This window comes from Primulina tabacum, chromosome 5, assembly GCF_025594145.1.
Source record: "Primulina tabacum isolate GXHZ01 chromosome 5, ASM2559414v2, whole genome shotgun sequence".
Lineage (NCBI taxonomy): Eukaryota > Viridiplantae > Streptophyta > Magnoliopsida > Lamiales > Gesneriaceae > Primulina > Primulina tabacum.
Window position 1 is genome coordinate 14,423,384 of NC_134554.1, and position 22,317 is coordinate 14,445,700.

At 36.1% G+C, this 22,317-nt stretch overlaps 3 protein-coding genes, 1 long non-coding RNA gene and 1 pseudogene across 5 annotated transcripts; 4 read left to right on the plus strand and 1 right to left on the minus strand.

Moving 5' to 3' along the window:
• The first annotated feature begins 150 nt into the window (after window positions 1-150).
• LOC142546900 (protein TEEBE-like) lies at window positions 151-2,685 on the plus strand. Its single transcript, XM_075654866.1, has 3 exons — window positions 151-310; window positions 959-1,456; window positions 1,910-2,685. The coding sequence occupies exons 1-3, from the start codon at window positions 232-234 to the stop codon at window positions 2,434-2,436; spliced, it is 1,104 nt and encodes a 367-aa protein (XP_075510981.1). The 5' UTR covers window positions 151-231; the 3' UTR covers window positions 2,437-2,685.
• Window positions 2,686-10,369: 7,684 nt separating this feature from the next.
• LOC142544841 (mitogen-activated protein kinase kinase kinase 20-like) lies at window positions 10,370-11,649 on the plus strand (annotated as a pseudogene).
• A 550-nt stretch (window positions 11,650-12,199) lies between these two features.
• On the minus strand, window positions 12,200-12,657 carry LOC142544842 (uncharacterized). Its single transcript, XR_012820116.1, has 2 exons — window positions 12,527-12,657; window positions 12,200-12,424 (listed from the first exon to the last, which is right to left on the minus strand). It is a non-coding gene; the product is annotated as an uncharacterized LOC142544842 (long non-coding RNA).
• Window positions 12,658-14,124: 1,467 nt separating this feature from the next.
• LOC142546901 (protein RETICULATA-RELATED 4, chloroplastic-like) lies at window positions 14,125-21,942 on the plus strand. Of its 2 annotated transcripts, XM_075654867.1 has the most exons (8): window positions 18,024-18,732; window positions 19,314-19,382; window positions 19,657-19,788; window positions 19,865-19,918; window positions 20,017-20,061; window positions 20,981-21,120; window positions 21,217-21,342; window positions 21,429-21,942. In XM_075654867.1, the coding sequence occupies exons 1-8, from the start codon at window positions 18,241-18,243 to the stop codon at window positions 21,475-21,477; spliced, it is 1,107 nt and encodes a 368-aa protein (XP_075510982.1). In that variant the 5' UTR covers window positions 18,024-18,240; the 3' UTR covers window positions 21,478-21,942. The 2 variants fall into 2 exon arrangements, with proteins under 2 accessions (XP_075510983.1, XP_075510982.1); XM_075654868.1 differs by lacking the exons at window positions 18,024-18,732; window positions 19,657-19,788; window positions 19,865-19,918; ... (2 more) ...; window positions 21,217-21,342; window positions 21,429-21,942 and adding exons at window positions 14,125-15,551; window positions 15,828-17,417 and having other exon boundaries at window positions 19,314-19,383.
• On the plus strand, window positions 14,159-14,470 carry LOC142544156 (uncharacterized). The gene has a single exon (XM_075651225.1). The coding sequence runs from the start codon at window positions 14,159-14,161 to the stop codon at window positions 14,468-14,470; it is 312 nt and encodes a 103-aa protein (XP_075507340.1).
• Window positions 21,943-22,317: the final 375 nt, after the last annotated feature.

Here is a 22,317-nt window from a genome sequence, read left to right on the forward strand (position 1 = left end):
TTATGGACGAAGAGTGATTCGAGGACCTAAAATTTACTATTTAGAAAATCAAAATTCATTAAAATATTCAACCTTTTACACAAACAATAAATATGCTATACGTGTACATAATGGGATTCGACCATCTGCTGAAGCTGGCTCTATAAGAACAGTCCTTGAGGCATTTTATATTTGTATTAGACAAGTTCTGTTTCCACTGCACATCTTTATTGTGCTCTCTGTGGGAAAAAAATGGCGAAATTTCACTTCTTGCTCTCTCTCTACTGTCTACACACAGTTTCTGCTCTTACCCCACCACCTCCTTTAGAAGGTATGCCTATGGTTTTGGTACTTCGATTTGTACTTTTGAGACCAATGTGTGTGTATAGTAGTAGATCTTTGATACTGCATTGCATTGTTCTTGGGCCATTCTTGAAATGCACATCTTCATTCAAAAAGTCTGATCTTTCTGCAAAAATCTCACTCATCGGTATCTCATGGGATTTGCTCTGTTAAATGAATACAGTTTAGAATCTCTCATTATTGGCCTTTTTTAATGCTTTTGAGTTGAATAGAGTTCGAGCTCTAGCTTAGTACGGGAATATGCCCAATAGTTTGAATTAATTTTTAAAATAATTTCCATTGTTATATTGTATGAAAAATTAGTGTCATGATATATGAAGTAATTGTTCTATTGTATGAAAAATTAGTGTTATGATATATTAAGTGTACGGTAGGTAAGTGGCATTAAATACATAGAGAAATATCATGAAAGTCGCTAATATGAGCTTGCTTCTGTTCATGACAATATGAATCTAAAACTGAACCGATTAGCCAGCAGCTCAAGCTCCTCCTACTTTATTTTCGAGCTCTCATTTTTTTTCTCCAGTGGTCACTTTTTTGTACATCTGGTCTAAGAAATAGGTAAAGATTTGATTTTACTCAAGCTTAAAATCCATTTTTTTTGACGTCATTCCAGGACTCCTTCCTAATGGAAACTTTGAGGAAACACCAAAGCCAACTGACATCAACAAAACTGTCCTCAAAGGCAAATTCTCACTCCCAAAATGGGAAATCAATGGCCTGGTGGAGTACATCGCCGGCGGTCCGCAGCCGGGAGGGATGTACTTCGCTGTTGCTCACGGCATCCATGCCGTGCGACTTGGGAACGAGGCCTCGATATCCCAAACTATCCCTGTCAAAAATGGCACGTTTTATGCACTTACATTTGGTGCATCAAGAACTTGTGCACAAGACGAGGTGTTGAGAGTTTCTGTGTACCCTCAAACAGGGGATCTTCCCTTGCAGACTCTGTATGCTAGTAATGGTGGTGATATTTACGGCTGGGGATTCAGGGCTAATTCCAATTTTGCAAAGGTGGCTTTCGAGAATCCTGGGAAACAGGAGAATCCAGCTTGTGGTCCTTTGTTGGATGTTGTTGCCATTAAAGAGCTTTCCCCTCCAGGGTTCACTAAAGGTATATATCTCAAATTCTAGTATTTTAATTCTTGATCTAAATTCATATGTGCTGATAAGAATGACTAACATGATAGATTTGATGTTGAAATGATTGCAAGTAGCGTTCAAAATTATCCAATCAAGCTAAAATCTCTTGCAATTTGATTCAAGTTTGAGTTCGAAATTTATTAGGCAAACTCGAGTTGGCTCTTGATGTGGGAAAAACAGCACGCTCTTGCTTCAGTTTGACAGAAATTAGAGCGTAATTCTTTATTTTCAAGTCTGATATTAGTTCTGTTGAATTAATGCTCGAGTTATACTCAAACTCACAAGTTTATTTACATATTTACTTAATTTATTAAGTACACATTAGTAAAGATCATAAAATTAACAGCAAGCTAACCTGTTTGATGATATACATGTTAAATTTTATATGGCCATTACATTTGTGTACCTTTGTAATTTTCTGCAGCTAACCTGGTTAAGAATCATGGATTTGAGGAGGGTCCTCATCTTTTGATCAACTCAACTAATGGCGTCCTCCTTCCGCCCAAACAAGAAGATGTCACCTCCCCACTTCCTGGCTGGATCATTGAGTCGCTCAAGGCTGTAAAGTTCATAGATTCCAAACATTTCAACGTCCCATTCGGACAAGCTGCGGTAGAACTTCTTGCAGGAAGAGAGAGCGCCATTGCACAAGTCATCAGAACAGTCCCTAAAAAGGTCTACACTCTTACCTTTTCTGTTGGAGATGCAAAGAATGGGTGCCACGGATCCATGTTGGTCGAAGCATTTGCTGCCAAATCCACTATGAAAGCTCCCTTCCAATCTGAAGGAATGGGGAAGTTCAAGACTTACAGTTTCCAGTTCACGGCTATTTTGGACCGGACCAGATTGACTTTTTTCAGCTCATATTACCATACAAAAATCAAGGACTTTGGAACCCTTTGCGGCCCAGTTCTTGATGAAGTTCGGGTTTTTCCAGCTGCTAAGATCTGATGCCTTTGCATAGGTACTTGAGGCACGTGTGGGTTAATATATATGTAATGGAGTTATAGTATTGCGTATCTGTATTTGCATAAACTATGAAGATTTTTGTTCTTCATTAGTATTAGAGATGTAGGCCGAGGATGATCCATTTTGTGGCATGCTTTTACGCCCGTCTTCCGTGCCTTGTATCTTTCTTCCACATCTATTTCTGAATCCAAATCCTCTACGTTTCTGGAAAAAGTAGGGGAGAGTGGTATATATGGAATGTATGATCTTGATGAAGCACCAACATTAGGAATCTACACAAAAATGCAGCAACATTAACATATGTTGGATTGCGTACCAAGTTGTGTGTAATAAAAGCATGCAACTTTTAGAATGAAAGCAAAAAATATCCATGTTTATCGGATAAACACTTGGAGTAGAATAAAGTTCTAGCAATCATAAAGAGGAATGGGTTGCATCTGAAAAGTGATGTAGGTGAAACCAGGGAGTTAGTCATGTGGAATGTAAATATTTATTTCGATTTATATTTCAGTAATTATCATTTACATTTTTTTTATCTCGATATAATACATTGATTAGGATTTAATACATTCACTATGACTTGGAGTAACATATATTTCTATAATTGCTGTAGGCAAATAGTCAATAATAGCCTTGGAAATAGTGAAAATTTGCAAAGTTTTGTTATTCGCATGTTTTCCGGTGAAATGCTGGGGGTACCCTTCAAACTTAATTTTTTTTATAGAAATTTTGGTACAATTATTGGAAAAATATACAAGAATTCGTCTTTCAAGTAGGAGAACAAAAATTTCAGTCAAACTGCCGGAATACAGGAGGAAATGGTAGAAATAGGACAAGTTAGAATATAAGATTCATGACAATGTTTCAATCTCCTTTGATGTGCCGTATAGCAGTATAGGAGGCAAGTGATTGTACAATCAGTCTGTCAAATGGCACCCGTAATGGCTCAAACAAAATCATTACTTTTTACCACGGTTCACTCCACTTAAAGCATGTTTCACCAGCTGCTAAGCTGCTTCTGGATCTTTGAATTATGAGAAGACTTCCCGCCTCTGTCTTTGAAAGTGTTTCTGGAAGTTATAGCCTTCCTTCTCCCACGAGCTGATTGAATTGCATGTTTTCGTAGTTTATTTAGACACTTTATCAGTTCGGAATCTGAACTTGGATCCTTCTCAACATCCACGTCAATGAACTATAAAAACAGCAGAGACCAGAAGTTTTTTAGCCATAACTATTTTTAAGTCAAAGATCATTTGAATATCGATTTATCATTTGAAAGTGTAACTGCAAAGAATAAACAATTCAAAATTGACCGGGTACAACAATAAATTTTCCTAACAAATTTATACAAACTAAGAAGACTTGGGTGAGCTAGCCTTTTCAATTTGGATAATTAGAAAAAGAAGAACATAAATACCATATCTCATGGCATTTCGCCTTTGCTATTAGATTTCAGGATTAAATCAAGTAGTTCAAGTTCAACTTTCACTGAAAGTAATCAGCCACAATGCATCAAAGTCACAACATCACCATTCACCGGTCAAGTATATCGTATCTCTGATTTATTTCATTACGCCCACTAAAATTAATGTCTTTTCCACAAATAGCCACAAACTTAATACAAATTTCCCGAAAGCTGCATTATGTACTCTTTCAGCTATATTAATTTAGTCAACTCCAGAGCGCAAATCTCAATCTATAACTGGCAAAATATGACTTATGTGTTCTTTTGAGGTGGTAATATCACCAGAAAGAACAAGAGAAATGTTGTCTTACATCCTTCTCGATTTGGAGACAGGATGATATTAGAACATCTGGCATCAAGACCTGAAAATGACGACGGTCATTGCCAACAATTGTTGAAAAAAATTTGTACACGGCAGCATCAAATTTTGAAAATTGAGATGCGTATACAAATTTGGTTTGAATCTCGAGCTCCCAAAAACACTCGGTGATGGTATGTGTGTGCGCCTATAAATACCGAAGGCATTGAGGTCCCTAAACACACAATCTCATACAGAAAATACACCATCTAAAGGAGTGTTGAAGTGTTTAGAAGGCATCAATAGAGAAGAAAATCAGAGAAATCAAAATTTTCAATGGCCGAAGGTAACACTCGATTTAAGCTTCCGCATATATTTTTTCATGTTCATGTATACGTAAAAAACATGATTTTGAGAAAAATCTCTAACATTTGGTATCAGAGCCACGATACCTCTGCCTTGAAATTTTTTTTTTCATTTTCTGAAGTTTTACGTAAGAAGTTTGAATTTGAATTTCGAACATAATAAATTTACCTGAAATTTCTTCGGAGAATTTTGTTGTCGGTTGTGCTTGAAGTTCTACGTTGAAGTTTTGAAATTTAAATAAATTTTCTAACGAGAAATGAAAGGTATTCCTACTTCATTTGTCTTTTATGAATCTAATATGGTTGATATGATTTATAACACATGGTGGATTGATTCTGGTTCTACAATCCATGGTGGTATTACCTTGCAGGGTATGCAAAACCTAAGGAAGCCAATAGAAAATGAACGGAGCATCTATTCAGGAAACAAAATGTCTTCGCATGTGGAAGCTATTGGGACTTGCTGCCTAGTGTTGAATAGTGGTTATATTTTAAAATTGGAAAAGACTTTTTATGTTCCTAGTTTTTCTAGAAATTTAATTTCAGTTTCAAAACTTGTACCCCTTGGTTATTCATTTCAGTTTTTGGATAAATCAATAAATTTGTTTTATAAATCAAATCTTTTTGGAAATGGTACAATGGTTGATGGTTTTTTCTCTATTTCTTTACAAAATAACAACACCACTATGCATGTTCAAGGAGGTATTAAAAGATGTGTTATAAATGAAGATTCCTCTATACTATGCCATCGGAGATTGGGACACATCTCTATAGAAAGAATTAAAAGATTAGTAAATGATGGAGTACTCAGTACTTTAGATTTTACTGATTTTGAGACTTGTGTTGACTGTATTAAGGGAAAACAGACCAATAAGTCTAAAAAGAGTGCCAAGAGGAGTACAGAAATATTAGAAATCATACATTCAGATATTTGTTGTCCAGATATGGACATGCAAAGTTCGAAATACTTCATCTCCTTCATTGATAATTATTCACGATACATGTATATCTACATGCTTCATAATAAAAACGAAGCACTTGAAACCTTTAAGGTTTTTAAGGCTGAAGTGGAGAAGCAATGTGGAAAACATATTAAGATCGTGAGAACTGATAGAGGTGGAGAATATTACGGTAGATACACTGAGAATGGACAGGCACCTGGTCCGTTTGCGAAGTTTCTCCAGGAACATGGGATTGTTGCTCAATATACTATGTCTGGTTCTCCGGACCAAAATGGCGTAGCTGAGAGGAGAAACCGAACATTATTGGACATGGTGAGGAGCATGTTTAGTAGCTCCAAACTTCCTAAATCCTTGTGGACTGAAGCTCTTAAGACAGCTGTGTATATATTAAACCGAGTTTCAACTAAGGTTGTCCCAAAGACGCCATTTGAGTTATTTAAAAGTTGGAAACCGAGTTTGCAACATATACGCGTTTGGGGTTGTCCTTCTGAAATAAGAGTTTACAACCCACATGAAAAGAAACTGGATCTAAGAACTATAAGTGGATATTTCATTGGTTATGCCGAAAAAATCCAAAGGGTACAGATTCTATTGTCCATCTCACAACACTAGAATTGTGGAATCAAGAAAAAGCAAAATTTCTTGAAAATGATTTGATTAGTGGGAGTGATCATTCGAAAGACATAGTTCTTGAGAATGATCACATTAATGAACAACCCTCTTATTCAAATGACAGATTGGTCGTTATTCACACCTCTCAAGACCAAATGGGTGTTAGACAACCAGTTACTGAAGTTCCACAAATTGCTGATGAAAATCCAGTGGATCAAGTTGTTAATGAAGAACAACAAGAAATTGTTGATCAACCAAACAACCTTAGGAGATCTTTTAGAATAAGAAGATCAGCTATATCTAGTGATTATGTTGTGTATTTACAAGAATCGGATTTTAACATTGGAGCCGAAAATGATCCTGAAACATTTTCACAAGCCATGAGTTGTAATGAGTCAAAATTATGGTTTAATGCTATGAAAAAAGAGATGAATTCTATGGCAGTTAATGGAGTCTGAGATCTTGTTCAGTTGCCTGATGGTGTAAAAGCCATTGGATGTAAATGGGTCTTCAAAACAAAGAAAGACTCATTAGGCAACATTGAAAGGTATAAAGCAAGACTCGTTGCTAAAGGATTCACTCAGGAAGGAATCGATTATAAGGAGACTTTTTCTCCTGTATCTAAGAAAGATTCTCTCCGTATCATTCTAGCATTAGTTGCACATTTTGACTTAGATTTGCAACAAATGGATGTGAAAAGAGCTTTTCTCAATGGAGAACTAGAGGAAGATGTTTATATGAAACAACCTGAAGGATTCTTCTCTAGTAATGGTGAGCAATTGGTTTGTAAGCTTAAGAAATCTATATATGGATTGAAACAAGCTTCCCGTCAATGGTATTTAAAATTTCATGATGTTATCTCTTCATTCGGATTCGTTGAGAACCCCATGGATCAATGTATATACCAGAAGGTCAGTGCAAGATTTGTTTCCTTATTCTATACGTGGATGATATATTACTTGCAACCAATGATAAGTGTCTGTTATATGAGGTGAAACAATTCCTCTCTAAAAAATTTGATATGAAGGATATGGGTGATGCATCTTATGTCATAGGCATTAAGATACATAGAGACAGAATTAGAGGTATTCTAGGTCTGTCTCAAGAAACCTATATTAACAAAATTTTAGAGAGATATCGGATGAAAGATTGTTCACCAAGTATAGCTCCCGTTGTGAAAGGCGATAAATTCAATTTGAGCCAATGCCCAAAGAATGATCTAGAGCGGGAACAAATGAAAAACATTCCTTATGCTTCTGCTGTCAAAAGCTTGATGTATGCTCAGGTTTGCACCAGACCTGACATTGCATTTGTTATTGGGATGTTGGGAAGATATCAGAGTAATCCAGGTTTAAACCATTGAAAAGCTGCAAAGAATGTCATGAGGTACCTTCAAGGGACCAAAGATTATATGCTTATGTTCAGACGAACTGAAAATTTGGAAGTAATTGGCTACTCTGATTCAGACTATGCTGGTTGCATTGATTCAAAAAAATCCACTTCAGGATATAATTTTATGCTAGCTGGTGGAGCTGTATCTTGGAGAAGTGCAAAGCAGACATTGACTGCTACTTCCACTATGGAAGCTGAGTTCGTATCTTGTTTTGAGGCAACCTCACATGGTGTATGGTTGAAGAGTTTCATTTCGGGGCTTAGAATTATGGATTCTATATCTAGGCCATTAAGAATATATTGTGACAATTCAGCTGCTGTTTTTAAGGCTAAAAATACCAAAAGTAGTAGTCGAAGCAAGCACATCGACATTAAGTATTTAGCCATAAGAGAACATGTTAAAGATAAAACCATGGTTATCGAGCACATTAGCACTGAATTGATGATTGCAGATCCTTTGACTAAAGGCATGCCACCATTGAAATTCAAGGATCATACAGAAAGAATGGGACTTGGTTTTTTTATGTAATTTTGTTGTAAAAAAACAAAATTAATGAAACTCAATAAGTTATGATATTTTTCATATTCAGTTATGTACATATTCAGTTATCATGAAAAATATAAATAAAGTTGGACCTCGAATAAACATAGGGTTTATTCATTAAGTTATTTGAGAGATATAATACATTGTGATACATGAAAGATAATAATCGTTTTTAGATGACATATCGCCATGATTCATGTATTTTAATTTCTGCTATGATAAATGAGATATACGGGTCAAGTGGGAGAATGTAAGAAAATTGTGACCCGTAAAATAAACGTGTTGAAAATGACGACGGTCATTGCCAACAATTGTTGAAAAAAATTTGTACACGGCAACCTCAAATTTTGAAATATACAAACTTGGTTTGAATCTCGAGCTCCCAAAAACACTCGGTGATGGTATGAGTGTGCCTATAAATACCGAAGGCATTGAGGTACCTAAACACACAATCTCATACAGAAAATACACCATCTAAAGGAGTGTTGAAGTGTTTAGAAGGCATCAATAGAGAAGAAAATCAGATAAATCAAAATTTTCAATGGCCGGAAGTAACACTCGATTTAAGCTTCCGCATATATTTTTTCATGTTCATGTATACGTAAAAAACATGATTTTGAGAAAAATCTCTAACAAAAAATTCTCAGCACATCACTTGGCCGATACAAGATAACACTTACAGTGGATAACCTTGGATGCGTGACATGATACCGCAGTGCCGATTGCAATCCACAGCATGTGGAACGGGAAAGCCATGTTCATCCAGATCCTGTGGAGAATAGTACAAAATAAACAAAACCAACTCAATGTGAACGGCAGAAGCAGAACACTATTTGTTTCTTCCAATAAAAGAACTAAACGGAAACTAATATAATAATTAAGCATAAAGAAACCTTCATGAAGGCAAATTCTTTGAGAGCAGCTAATCGTGACGAGTACAGCCAACTATAACTACTTCGATGCCTTAAATAATCACGTTTCGAATTGACTTCCCCGAATGAAGTCCTACCAAGTCCTAAAACAGCAAAAACAAACTCCTCAATTATAATTTTTTTAAGAAAACATTGAGACGGCAAGGAGACAAACATTGCGCATACCCATTTCGACGGCGGTAAGAGCCCTAAAATCATCTTTGGAGAGATAACGCAAAGCATGCACATGCAGCTTCGTCGTTTTTACTTCAGCTTTTCAATTGATCAGTTGGGAAAAAAACCAAACAGACCATTAGTCGAAACTTAATCCTATAATGTTTTTGAAAAATAAGAAAGGGCGTTTCAGATTTGAATGTATTTTAAATTTTTAATAAAAAAAATATACATTTACAAAATCAGTTGACGTACAAACACCAAGGGTGTTTAATTTGATGATCACATAATTAATAAATATTTTAAGTATTAAGTAATTAAACTATTTCAGCCATGATCGCAAATAAATTTGTAAGCATTTATTATTTAAGATAAGAATTCGTTTAAAGAGTATATTTACGCAATAATTTAGTAAAAGATTCCCTTTTTAAAAAAATTATATAAGTCGATAAAGGGTGCACACTTAGATGGAAAAAAAAGCTAGATTTCATGATTTTGGAAGAAATTATGACAGATTTTTTTTTATTTGGAAGATTATGACAATTTTCACATAACATTAATATTTATTTTTTTGACAAAAACTCCTATCATATCATCTCACGGATCAATGTTGTGAGACGCTTCAATCCGATTCGGTTCATGAAAAATATTATTTTTAATGTTAAAAATATTATTTTTCTTTGTAAATATAAATCGAATCAATTAATCTCACAGATATAGATCCGTGAGACCGTATCAGATGAGACTTACTTTTTTTTAGTATGAAATTAATCAATATCTTGTAAATTTGTAGCTCAATATTTTGATATATATTAAAGCTTTTTAAAACAATTTAATTTAAATTTGCAAAAGCTACGTATGTTCATGTTTTTTAAATGAAGGCAAATTGGTCTCCTGCTAGATTTTTTGAAAACAATCTATTTACAAAGTAAAAGCATATGTTTGATGTAGTTAACGTAAAACAAGGAAGCTGTTAGAACCCAATCCAAGAAAATCCAACTGAAGAAAATCTTAAGCAAACAACCCGACACAAGTGCGTACAAATTACTCGATTACGATAAGTTGGATTCTAATACACTTGAAGAAACCTGATGGATATTGAATGATTTGATTTGATATGTACGTGTTCTAACTACCGAATCCAAACCGTGCTAGAATTCAAACAATATTATATATACTCGGCCAATCTACATACATGGGCAGCCTCCATTGTTTTCAAGATTGCAAAGAAACGAAGAATTAATTAAGATGCATTGGATCAGAGGAGAAACTTTGGGCAGAGGGGGTTTTGCCTTTGTCTCTAAAGGAACAACCCAACAAGATGGCTGCCTCGGTAATATTCCACCCATCGTCGCTGTCAAATCTTCTAAATCATCCCACTCCAACTCTCTTCTCAAAGAAAAGAAGCTGCTCGATCGGTTCAACCATTGTCCCTTCATCATCCGATGTTTCGGGGACGACACCACCCTAGAAGATGGCCAGGAACTATACAATATTTTTCTCGAGTACGCATCCGGAGGTTGTTTGGCAGATGTCATCAAATCTTGCGGCGGCAAAGGTTTGCCGGAGCCTAGTTGTCAAAAATCACACGAGATCGATTCTCATGGCTCTTTCTCATATGCACGCACTCGGGTACGTGCACTGCGATATTAAGCCACACAACGTCTTAATGGTTAAAGGAGGTGACGAGAAAACGAGTGTGAACACTTTTGGCGAAGAAACTGCAAAGCTCGCAGATCTCGGAAGTGCTATTAACATGCGTGGCGGCGATGATGAGGATGACGGGGGATTCAGGGGCACCGTTCTTTATGCGGCACCGGAGTCGATTGCCAATCAAACATACGTACCTCAATCAGATGTTTGGTCTTTGGGATGCACTCTCTTGTTCATGTTGACTGGGAAATCTCCTTGGAAGTTCGACAACCCGACGACTGCCGTGGATGTGATGATGACGATCGGCTGTAGTGATCAGATTCCGGAGATCCCGAGTACTAAGAAGATTTCGAAAGAGGCCGTAGATTTTCTCAAGAAGTGTTTTGTTAAGGATCCAAGATCAAGATTTACTGCCGACATGCTTCTAGATCATCCCTTTGTCAAAGCTAGAAACGCCTCCCCTCATGCCGGAAAATGCAGCAGCCACCACCACCACCACCACCGTTATCTCACCTCAAGATTATCTCACGGCATCAGTTCATTGGTCCCCAGCTGTTTTCATGTCGTTGACTCTGCTGCAGTCCGTCCTGTTTAATGTGATCAACGGCAAAACAATTAATCAAGTTGTAAATAGATCGATTTTTATAACACACACCATTTGAACGTGTTGCTGTAGTAATATTAGCATGGGATTCTTCCACGCATGTTTTCTTCTTAATTTGCAACCTTATAATTAGATAGAATTTCATTAGTTATTGCCCGAAACCCGAAGCGTAGCATAGAACATTTTCCAAATTTCCGAAAGCATGCACCAAACCTCCCCATTCACTCTTTTTTGTCCAAGGAGGAAGCACTCCAGTCCGGTGTATAATAAGCGGTTGCAGCATCTGAAATAGTCATGAATACATACGATAAAGGCAACAAAAATAAAACAATAAATAGCCCAATTAGAAAACATTTCATGGATTAATTTAACGTGTACATCATATTGCTTTATTATCCTCGTGCCAAATATACAATATTTGATTAGTTTAATAGCTTTCGATAAAAAAAATAGCGAAAAATAAATATCAAATTATTGGATTAAAATTAAAATTTGATAAATTATATGACTAAAATTCTAAACAAGCCAATTTATATAACCAAGGTTGCAATTTTCCCCTCATTAATATGCATGAATATGAGAGTAACTTAAAAAAAAATTAACATTAAGTTAAACTAGATGCAAATTAATTTGCAACATTTATATAAGTTGTAATTCTAAAATTATAATTGTAATAAAAACATACAATTAATTACATCGTTCTAGTGAAGTAGGATACACGAGAGAAATATTGTATAACCCCAATTAATCTCTTTTTTCTCCCCCTTTCTAGGAGTCCGGCGACTCTAACTAGACACGCATCAAATAAAACATAGAATAGAACTGCTCTTGCCTAACACTGGTCCCGCCTCTTCCAAATGTGGAGGAAGTTTTTATGCTTCCAAGTCTCGATCATGCCCTGGAAGCTCACCTCCATAGGTATAAAATTCAACCCCAAACTCTCGGCTTTCTTCTTGGACGTACACCTTAAATGTTAGATTCCCAGTAACACTGCAATCACAATCAAATCTAACAAGTAAATAACACCATATATAACTTGTTGTAAACTTTATCGTATTTAAAAGATGACAACTATAAGTTCTAGAGATATACTTCTATTGAGGATTGTTGTGTGAAGGGCTAATTAGCTCATGTAAAATCTGCACAGCCTCGTCATGAACCACCGACGATTCGACTAAAATGTATCTTCCTTTAGCCGATGAATCCTCAAGAGCCATAACATGTTGTGTGAAGGGCTAATTAGCTCATGTAAAATCTGCACAGCCTCGTCATGAACCACCGACGATTCGACTAAAATGTATCTTCCTTTAGCCGATGAATCCTCAAGAGCCATAACATGAGCAGACGCAACGTCTCTAACATCAACAAATTGATAGTCGTGAAATACATTTTTTCCTGCAATGTCATTTAAATAATATAACAGTAAGTATTATGTTATATCAAAGTTGGAACAGGCCCAAGAGTCCTGAGGCTTATGTATAGGACCTTTTATGATGTCCAAAATGAAGTCAGACGAAGCATTGAGAGTTGGCTGAAGGAGAGGACCAATCACGAACCCAGGATTCATCACTACCAGATCAATCCCATTCATATTTCACCGTAGTTTGCTCTGCTAATGTCTTCGCCAGCCAATACCATTGCTTGAAAGAAACATGCCTCGTATTGACTTTTAATGACTTTTGTAGATTTTAAAAGTCTAGAGGTATTCAATAAAGACTTTTGCATACTCTATAGAAGTCTGGTGGTATTCAAAATAGACTTTCATGGAGTTTTAAAAAGTCAAGTGATATTCAACGTTGACTTTTAAAAACTCTATAAAAGTCTAGAGGCATTCAAATTTTCAATAGACTTTTAATAACTTCGTGGAATTAGTTAACATATAAACATTAAAGTCTAAGGTACAACTATAAATTGTTAAAAATTGTATTTGGTTCAATTCAAAGATTTGGATGGATTTTTAAAACTTCTAACTCATACAAAAGCTATTTTATATCTCTCTCTGTCGTTTCACATCACCTCTCTTCTTATCTTCTCTCCTCTCATCTATCTCTATCACTCTCTTAAATTTTCAAAATGTATCTCTATATTTTCATCTTTCCTTAGCAAATTTTTCAGTTTTTTGGCTGATTTTTCATTTAATAACTTTTTATTTTAATATCATAAGAAATTTTGAATTCTAGATTTGATTTTGTGATTTTTAATTTATGATTTATATAAATTAATGTAATATTCAATAATAATAAAAGATGATCAAAAAAATGTCGCTTAATTCTTAATAATTGAATAGTCTCGCAACAACCATGATCTTTTAAATTCTTTTTACCAGTTTCAATTAATGTGTAAGCTATGATATTTTTATACAAAATTATTTCTATGTAATGATAAATAATATTTTTTCACATGTATATTATCAATTCAAAAACAATGTTACAAAGTAATCAATTGACGTATTTTAAAAATTTACAAACATATATACAAACCCACGTATATACATATGTAAAGATTAAATGATTTAACTTTTAAATAAATAAATTTACTTATTAATATAAATATCGAAAAAATATTTCAAACTGAATATGTTATATATGTCAATTAATTATTAGCTCATAATATGTTATAATTAATATAAAATTTATAAAATTTTATAAAAACGAAATTCACAAAAATCTTTAAATATCTTGCAAAAAAATCTTCTTTTGTGAATTGTGGCAAAGCCCTATCCCAATGCGAATTCTCTCGTGGTTCACCGGAAAAGGTGACGGTAATGGAAGCAAGCGGGAGGAACCGATTCCGGCCTCTAAATCCGACCCCAAAACGGTGCCAGAGGTCCCCGGCAGGAACGGAGCTATAGAGGTTCGGAAACCCGACCAGCTTCCCGCTGAAATATCGGTGTTCGAGTTCGGTTGTGTCGCTGCCACCGCTGACAAGGTGACTCTGGCGGGGTTTTGCCCCGTATCTGACGAGCTCGAACCTTGTCGTTGGGAGATTCTGCCGGCAAGCGGCGCCGAGGCGCCACAATTCCGTGTTGTCTTTTGAATTGTTCGTGGAATGTATTCCTGAAGCCAAGATGTGAGCTTGAGTGGGGAATTCGGGGGGATGAAGAGATTGTTTGGATTCCTAATGACCTTTTTTGTGAAATTTTCTGAATCTTGTTGAAGGGTTCAATAAGATTTTAGTTTATTTATTCTGATGGCCAATATTAATATAGAAGATTTGATTTTTCGTCTTGTTACTTTTGTGCTAGCTAGATAGACTTATGTGTTTCTTGAAATTACATCATGGCGGACAAGTAGTGGAAAGTGGCAATCGAAAACAATCTAAAAAAATAATTTTCGTCCCAATTATTTTATGCCTCTTCTTTATCCCGGATTATATATGTTTTTGTGAATGTGTTCAAGTTGACATTACTTCAATATTTCTAATCATCAAATGTTTTATGAATTTTCTGTGTGTATTTGTGTACAAACCAGTTATGCGGCGGTAGGAACTGTGGGTGGATGTTTGAGAATGCTGTCTCTGTGTTTCATAGGTGGTAAATGAGTCGATGTAAACTATTAATGCATTCTTCAAACCTGGTTTTTGTGTCTCGATTCATTTGTTTTCTCTCCATTCTCCCTCCCATTGTTAGATGCAATTTCCATGAATTCAAGTTCTTCTTGGATCTTGAGTACCACAAGTGCCTGTGAATTTTTGGGACGAAGATTGTCTTTTTAATTGGAACCAGCTAGTGAGAATGGAATTTTGCCTGTAACAGTATATGTAACTAACTACTGCTGTTGGTGTTTCCGTCTTTATTGAGAATCGAGAGCATTGGTGTCTGAAACTGTCCGGTCTCAAATTTATGGGACTTTTGTTACTGAAATGAGTTTCAAGATGCAAAAATGAATACTTATCTGGTGTTGGACTTTTGCTTCAAGAGGATATTACAAGCAACGGTATATGAATATAAATGGGCAAAAAGGTTATCTGAATATGTGCGGCAGCCGGCAGTGGTGGCTGAAGTGATGCCCGAGAACTGGTGCTTTGGGTGGTTTCTGGGGAGCAGGCTTTCATTTCTTGATACAGTATGCTTAATGCAGGAATGTTATTACTCTGATCCTGTTGGCAATCTGAATAGGTTAGCAATCTTCCTAGTTCCTACTAATTATGATAAATTAATTCTCCATCAGTTCTTTTTAGATGACTCACTGAAAATAATATATCTGAAGTTGGGGAAAACACTTGTGTGCATATTGTTGGAGTTGATTTATTTCATGGTGCTCTATATATCCACTGACAAATCGAAATCTTAGCTCCAACTTGACATCGATTCAGAAAATTCAAGTATTTCACATTCTGGGAATGCCTCAAAATGAATCTCATGAACTATATCTGGGTCTCCCGGTTTTTGTAGGTCGAAGTAAAAACCGGGTCTTTGATGGCGTCAAGCAAAGAGTACTTCGAAATTTACAATCTTGGCGAGGCAATATGTTTTCTGTAGCTGGACGAGAGATCTCAATTAGGCAGTTGCTCAAGCCACCTCTAATTATACTATGTTCGTTTTCAAGATTTCCCCTGGTTTATGCGGTTCTCTTCAAATGATGGTTACGAAATTCTGGTGGAGCAATAATAAAGATGGATGCATTTACTGGATCAAATGGAATCAGTTGTATTTTGTTGGGACATAATCCATAGTACGAATCGAGAAGTCTGCTTTGTGGTATAAATTTGCTTAAAAGAGGGGGGGGGGGGGGGGGGGGGGGGGGGTGGTTCTGCCATTTAAGATTGGTTCTGGAATGTCTGTCCGAGCATTTACGGATCCTTGGTTAATGTGACCTCTCACTTTTAAGCCCATCACAATTCCGGATTCACCTATTGAGAATTTGACAGTAGGCGATTTACGAACAGAATCGGGGCATTGGAATTGGTCCTTAATTGAACAGTTTTTTTGGCCAATTGTCCATGATGAATTTTGACGTTATCTTTCTTTCGAACAAATAAAACCGGAGCTCCCAAGGTGATACACTCAGTCGAATATATCCCTTATCGAGAAGATCATTTTCCCATTTACGCTCTGTCTGGAAGTGATAAAATCATTTGGCACTGTAACTCTTAATGAAATTTACTCAGTTAGATCCGGATATCATCTTGCGATGGCAGATGGAGTTGGAAGTAGTGACGGTTTATTATCAAGGAATAGTGCACAATTCTTCCGAAAACTTTGGCACTTGAACATTCAAAACAAAATCAAAATCTTTATCTGGAAGGCCATCCATGCGGTATTACCTTCTAATCTTCATCTGGTAGCAAGGGGCATTTCCATTGACACCTCTCGTCCGCGCTGCCATTACTTCCCGGAGCATAGTTTTCATGCTCTGTGGAACTTTTCTGGAGCAAAATATGTATGGTCGGAATCGGCAATGTGGTTGATACTCGCTCGTTTTAAGGGTCGATCTTTCATGGATCTAGGCAGTGTTGCAATGGTATCTTGGAGCATTTGGCTTGATAGAAATCAACTTGTACATCAGGGTAAAGCGTTGCCACCTAAGGATGTAGTTCGAGCAAGTTCTCCATGGGAACAATTTCTGGCATGTCAACCAATGGTCTCTCCAAAGACCTCGCTTCCATCTATGCATACTTCTTGGTGTTCACGATCATCAGGGATTGTAAAGATTAATGTTGATGTGGCGGTGTCACGGGGAATTCAGCCGGTGGGTATTGGTGTAGTAGCCAGAAATGAACAAGGAATAGTGTTAATTACTCGGCCTTTGTGCTTAGATGGAGTTTTCTCAGCCTATGTCGCCGAACTACTGGCAGCAAGGGGAGGAAATCTCAAAACCATTGGCACCATGTCATCCTCGAGACCAACGCTAGCAATGTTGCAAGATCTATATCTCATTCACTTCAGTATGCGGATGATGAAGCCATTGTATCCTTTATTCGTCATCTCGGATCGAGGATATCAAGCTTATAAGTCCAACATTGTAGACGCACGGCTAATGAGGTACTCCATATTTTGGCTTTCGGCATATCAAAATTGTTGATTTAGTCTAAAAAAAAGATGTATTTTTTATATGGTTTTGATTGGCGAACTTTTCTTTTATATTGATATCTAATTGCATTATATTTTATTGTATTTAGTCCATAAAATGTTGTATGTAGCTAGTTGATTTTAATTCAGTGGAATTATACGCGAGAAATCCTTTTTATTTTCGTTTGCCAAAGGAGAACCGGAAACAATTCCATCATCAACAACGATATGGTTTTAGTTATTTTTATCCAGTAGTTTCTAACTCCATATACCATATCTGAAATGTTTTTAATATCCAATTTTTTCCCTAGAAAATGCAATAATTAACCTCAAAATAATAATAACTTTCACATATGATATTATATCCTCTCCCTTTTTTTAATATTCCTTCATACAAATATGAAAATGATCAAATACGCTCTTCAAACGATAATAATATTTCTTGATGATAATAAATATAATTGGGGTAAGAAAATAAAAAATAATAATAATTTGAGCCACTTAAAACGTCACACGTCATTATAATGGCTGATTTTACAAGTTTTTAAAGAGATTTTTATCCATGTTTCGAATTCGAATGTGCCTTCCATACCATGTCAAATCGATTATTGTCGGAAAACAACAAAAGGATGATATCTTAGACTTCGCTAGATATCTCGTTGCCAAAAACCCCACGTTGATATTTTTTCCAATCCGCGGCGTCGGTTTTCGTCGAATTTTTATACCGTCTGCAAGCATCGGAGCCGCCGCATCTCTTTAGTTTAAGCACTTACGCACACGTTCAACCGCTGCCGGCATGATTACCGCAGTTTCTTCGCACCTTGCGTCCCAATTCATTGTATCGCCATGTCTGTGCAACCACTACTTCCCATCATCCGTCACCTACGTATTCTTGAATACCCATTTGCGGAGAACTACTCTCTCCTCCAATTCATCGCCAAAAATCCTCTCTCGTCCTTCCTCCGACATCTTCTCCAGTGCTGATGGAAGCGATGTTGGTGGAGGAGATAACAGTGATGGAACTGTGGAGAAGAAGCTAAACAGGGGAGAGGCGCTCGGGGCCTTGGCTGAGGTGGGTAGATCGTTGAGTAATATCCCCCATGATTTGGCTGTTGCCATTGAGTCGGGAAAGATTCCGGCGATGGTAGTTCATCGGTATTTTGACCTCGAGAACTCTCCGGTTCTTGGCTGGTTGCTTCGATTTGGAGGGTTTAAGGAAAGGTTGCTTGCTGATGATCTTTTCTTGACTAAAGTCGTCATCGAGTGTGGTGTTGGAATCTTCGCCAAGGTTTGTCCTTTTACCTATAAATCATTCAAGATTAATACTTTTCCCCATAGTTTTGGAACCTGGGATGACATTGCTGAAATTCTGGCTCTCTCAAGGCTAGAGAGGCTCGACCTAAGGGGGGAAGTAGCCCTCAAATGAGGGAAAAGATTCAGATTTCATATGGAACTCTTCTAAAAAGTTTGTGGCCTTCAAAATACATTAATTGAATCGAGTCCTCAACACAATTCCTGGTCAGACTCTCTAGAATCGTAGTTTTACAGCTCCTTTCCATTTTCCTAATTGATCAGGTTGTTGGTATATAGAGGCATTAAATGGCTTTTTCTTTGCGGACTTTTTGGTCCATTCAAACTCGGGTTTATTTTGGAAGGAAGTGCATTTTGGAAATTGGACTATTGCTTTGCGACACCAGTTGGGAACTTTGTAGTGCATGAGAAGTAACCCATGATAGAACTGCCTTAAAAATTGATGATGGTCGATTGCTTGTCGCCTTACTTTATTCATTTTTGGTATATATGATCTCTCAATGTCTTGTTTGTTAATCAGACGTGATTATTGCTCACTATGTACCATCTACGTGTCAGACTGCTGCAGAGCTGGCAGGGCGTCAAAAAAATTTCACAAGGGAGCTAGATTTTGTATTTGCTGACCTGGTATGTCTAATATCATATTGTTGTATCTTTAGCTATACCAGGAAAAGGATTAATGTGATACATCACTTATATGTCCTTGAACTTACCGAGATAGTTATAGATATGCATCAAAATCCATTTCTTAACTCACGCAATTCTTAATTTCTTATGAGTATGTCATCTTGCCCCAGCTTGTCCTTCACCTACTTGTACAGTGACCAGTTTGTTTTCCTGATCGAACTTTTGAAACTTTACTTTTGTTCCTTCATCATATTTTTTATATTTAATGTCTCAGGCAATGGCCATCATCGCAGATTTCATGCTTGTTTGGCTACCAGCCCCTACTGTTTCTCTCCAACCACCTCTGTCTGTAAATGCTGGATATCTCAATAAGTTCTTTTATGCGTGCCCTGATAATGCATTTCAGGTGACATTCAAACTGTGCAAGCTCATTTTTCACAAACTTGTGTATCGCTACTGAATGATTTTTAGTCTTGTTGCAGGTTGCCTTTGCTGGTATGTCCTATTCACTTTTACACAGGATAGGGGCTATAATGGTTCGTTGATATTTATTTAACAATAGATTGAAGCCACAGTTCTGTATTAAGGATTGAGTGAAATCATGAAACTTAGAGTTATATTTTCTGCCTTGCAGAGAAATGGAGGAAAACTATTTGTAGTAGGGACCGATGCATCTCTGGTAAGTCAATATCCCATTTAGGAAATAATAAATTTGATTTTAATATTGCAAAAAATTTCTGGAATTAAGCGCTCTTAATAGATTGCATTTTGTCAGATGTGGAGTATTTTGTTTATTATGAACTTTTATCTCTCTCTTTCTCTCTCATTGTTAAAGTGGTCAGTGGCTAATTTGGATACAAAAGTACTTAGCTCAAAAAGACCACTTTATCAATGACTTTTTTTTTTTTTAAAGTTTTGAAATAGAAGCCGCAGCATTTTTAGATATAAAATTTAAAAGCACATTTTTAAAAAATTTCAAGTAAATTGAAGCAAAACCTGTATGTTTACATTTTTGGGCGTCTTTTTACAGTTTTTAAAGCGTTTTTAAAGTTAAAAATACATAATCTAATGTCCACATTAGACCTAAAAGTGCTTTTTTGAGGAGAAAAAACACATTTTTGTTCAGTTTGGCTTCTCTGTGCAAATACATTTTGGAATAAAGCTTGTTCCAATGAGCCATTATTTCTTATAGGAAGCGCCTTTAAGAATAGTTTGTCGGATCTTACAGGCTGCAGCCACTTTTTCTTCATTAAAAGAGGATCAACTATTTTAACAATATCACAGTTTTCCTATGTATGGATTTGGTGATAGAGCTGACCTCCATCCCATCTCGGCCTCGTAGAAAGTTTTGAGTTCTCTGCATACATGGATGATTGAGATCGCAATATGCGTCTTACTTTACCCACCATAAATGTTATTGTTTACTTCTCAACTTCCATTTTCTTTTACTTGGAAACTTTATTGGGTAACTTGCTTTTGTGTTTTTATTTGTACTTTCTATTATAAGGTAACAGACAATGTTTTGTATTCTTATTTCAAACTGTGTTAATTGTGGACAGACGATTTTTATTAAGCCATTATGTGATCTTTTTATGTAGATTGGCACTGGTTTAACAGTTCTGTTAATCGCTGCACGAATGGCAATTGTTGCATCTTTTGATGGTGAAACGAACGATTTACCCATTCTACCAACAAGTGTTGCATATGGGGTCTTTATGGCAGTTTCAAGTAACCTTAGGTATAGTTTATACGACTTATCACCAAATTTTAACTTTTGAAAGTATGCAGCATTTCTTCTGCCATGCTTCGCTGACTAGTTTTCTTTATTGTGTAGGTACCAAATACTCGCTGGAGTTATAGAACAACGTATTTTAGAACCGTTGTTCCATGAACATAAGTTCATACTAGGGACAATGTGTTTTGCTATTCGAACAGGCAATACCTTTTTGGGATCCCTGATGTAAGATTTTTGTGCTTCATTACTAAAACACCTTTTTGCTTGTATCCATTGTTGCCTTGATTTACTTCTTGAAACTCATGCATTAGGTGGGTGGCTTATGCACATTGGATTGGAATCCAAACCATAAATGGATGAGAACATGCTGTACAATTTTGGCCAGGCGTTTACTGAATCAACTGGGCAGTTTTAACCTGTCTGATTTGTATTTCTGCTTTCGGCAACCAAATTAACATAACCTGTAGAAAATGATCACCTACCGCCCCTACATCAAAGTTTGCCAATCTTTGATGTCGTAGACTCTCAAGTTTTGTGCCCGAATTATGGAATTGTTGCTCGAGAAGTTGGTGAAGATCATTGTTCTTCTTAGGTTAGAGACATCGAGACCTGTGGTTACACAAGTTCGGTAATGTGTTTGAAAATGGAAGGATATATAGGTAGGTTATATTCTTCTTGTAAGTGTGCAATATGCACATGTCGCCCATTCTTTTTCCTTTTTTAGCAAAATTTTTACTAATACAAGTGTATATATTTGGATGCAAATGAATTAAATCGATAGTGATTGCTAATGTGATATGAATTTAAAGGTTGAAGTTAAGTCGACTTTGAACCATTTTGAGTTTCATTTCTAATCTGAATTTAAATTATTTTGTTGGACGGCTCAAAAATTAGAACTAAACTTTATCTGATGCAGCTAAATAATTAAGTTAAACCTGATAGATAGAGTTTGATCTGACTATAAATAATTTAATTTATAGATAACTAAAAATATATACAAATAATATTTGGTTCAATTTCAATTCAGATTTTTGTAACTGATGAACTTGAAGTTAGGAATTTTAAATTCATAATAACAAATTCATTAATTTGTTTGCGTAAATCTTCTTGAAAATATTTTTAAATAATTATATTTTGAGATATTGTGGTGGAATACACATTCAAACATGAAGTTATTTTAAATCATTTCTCGAATGATTT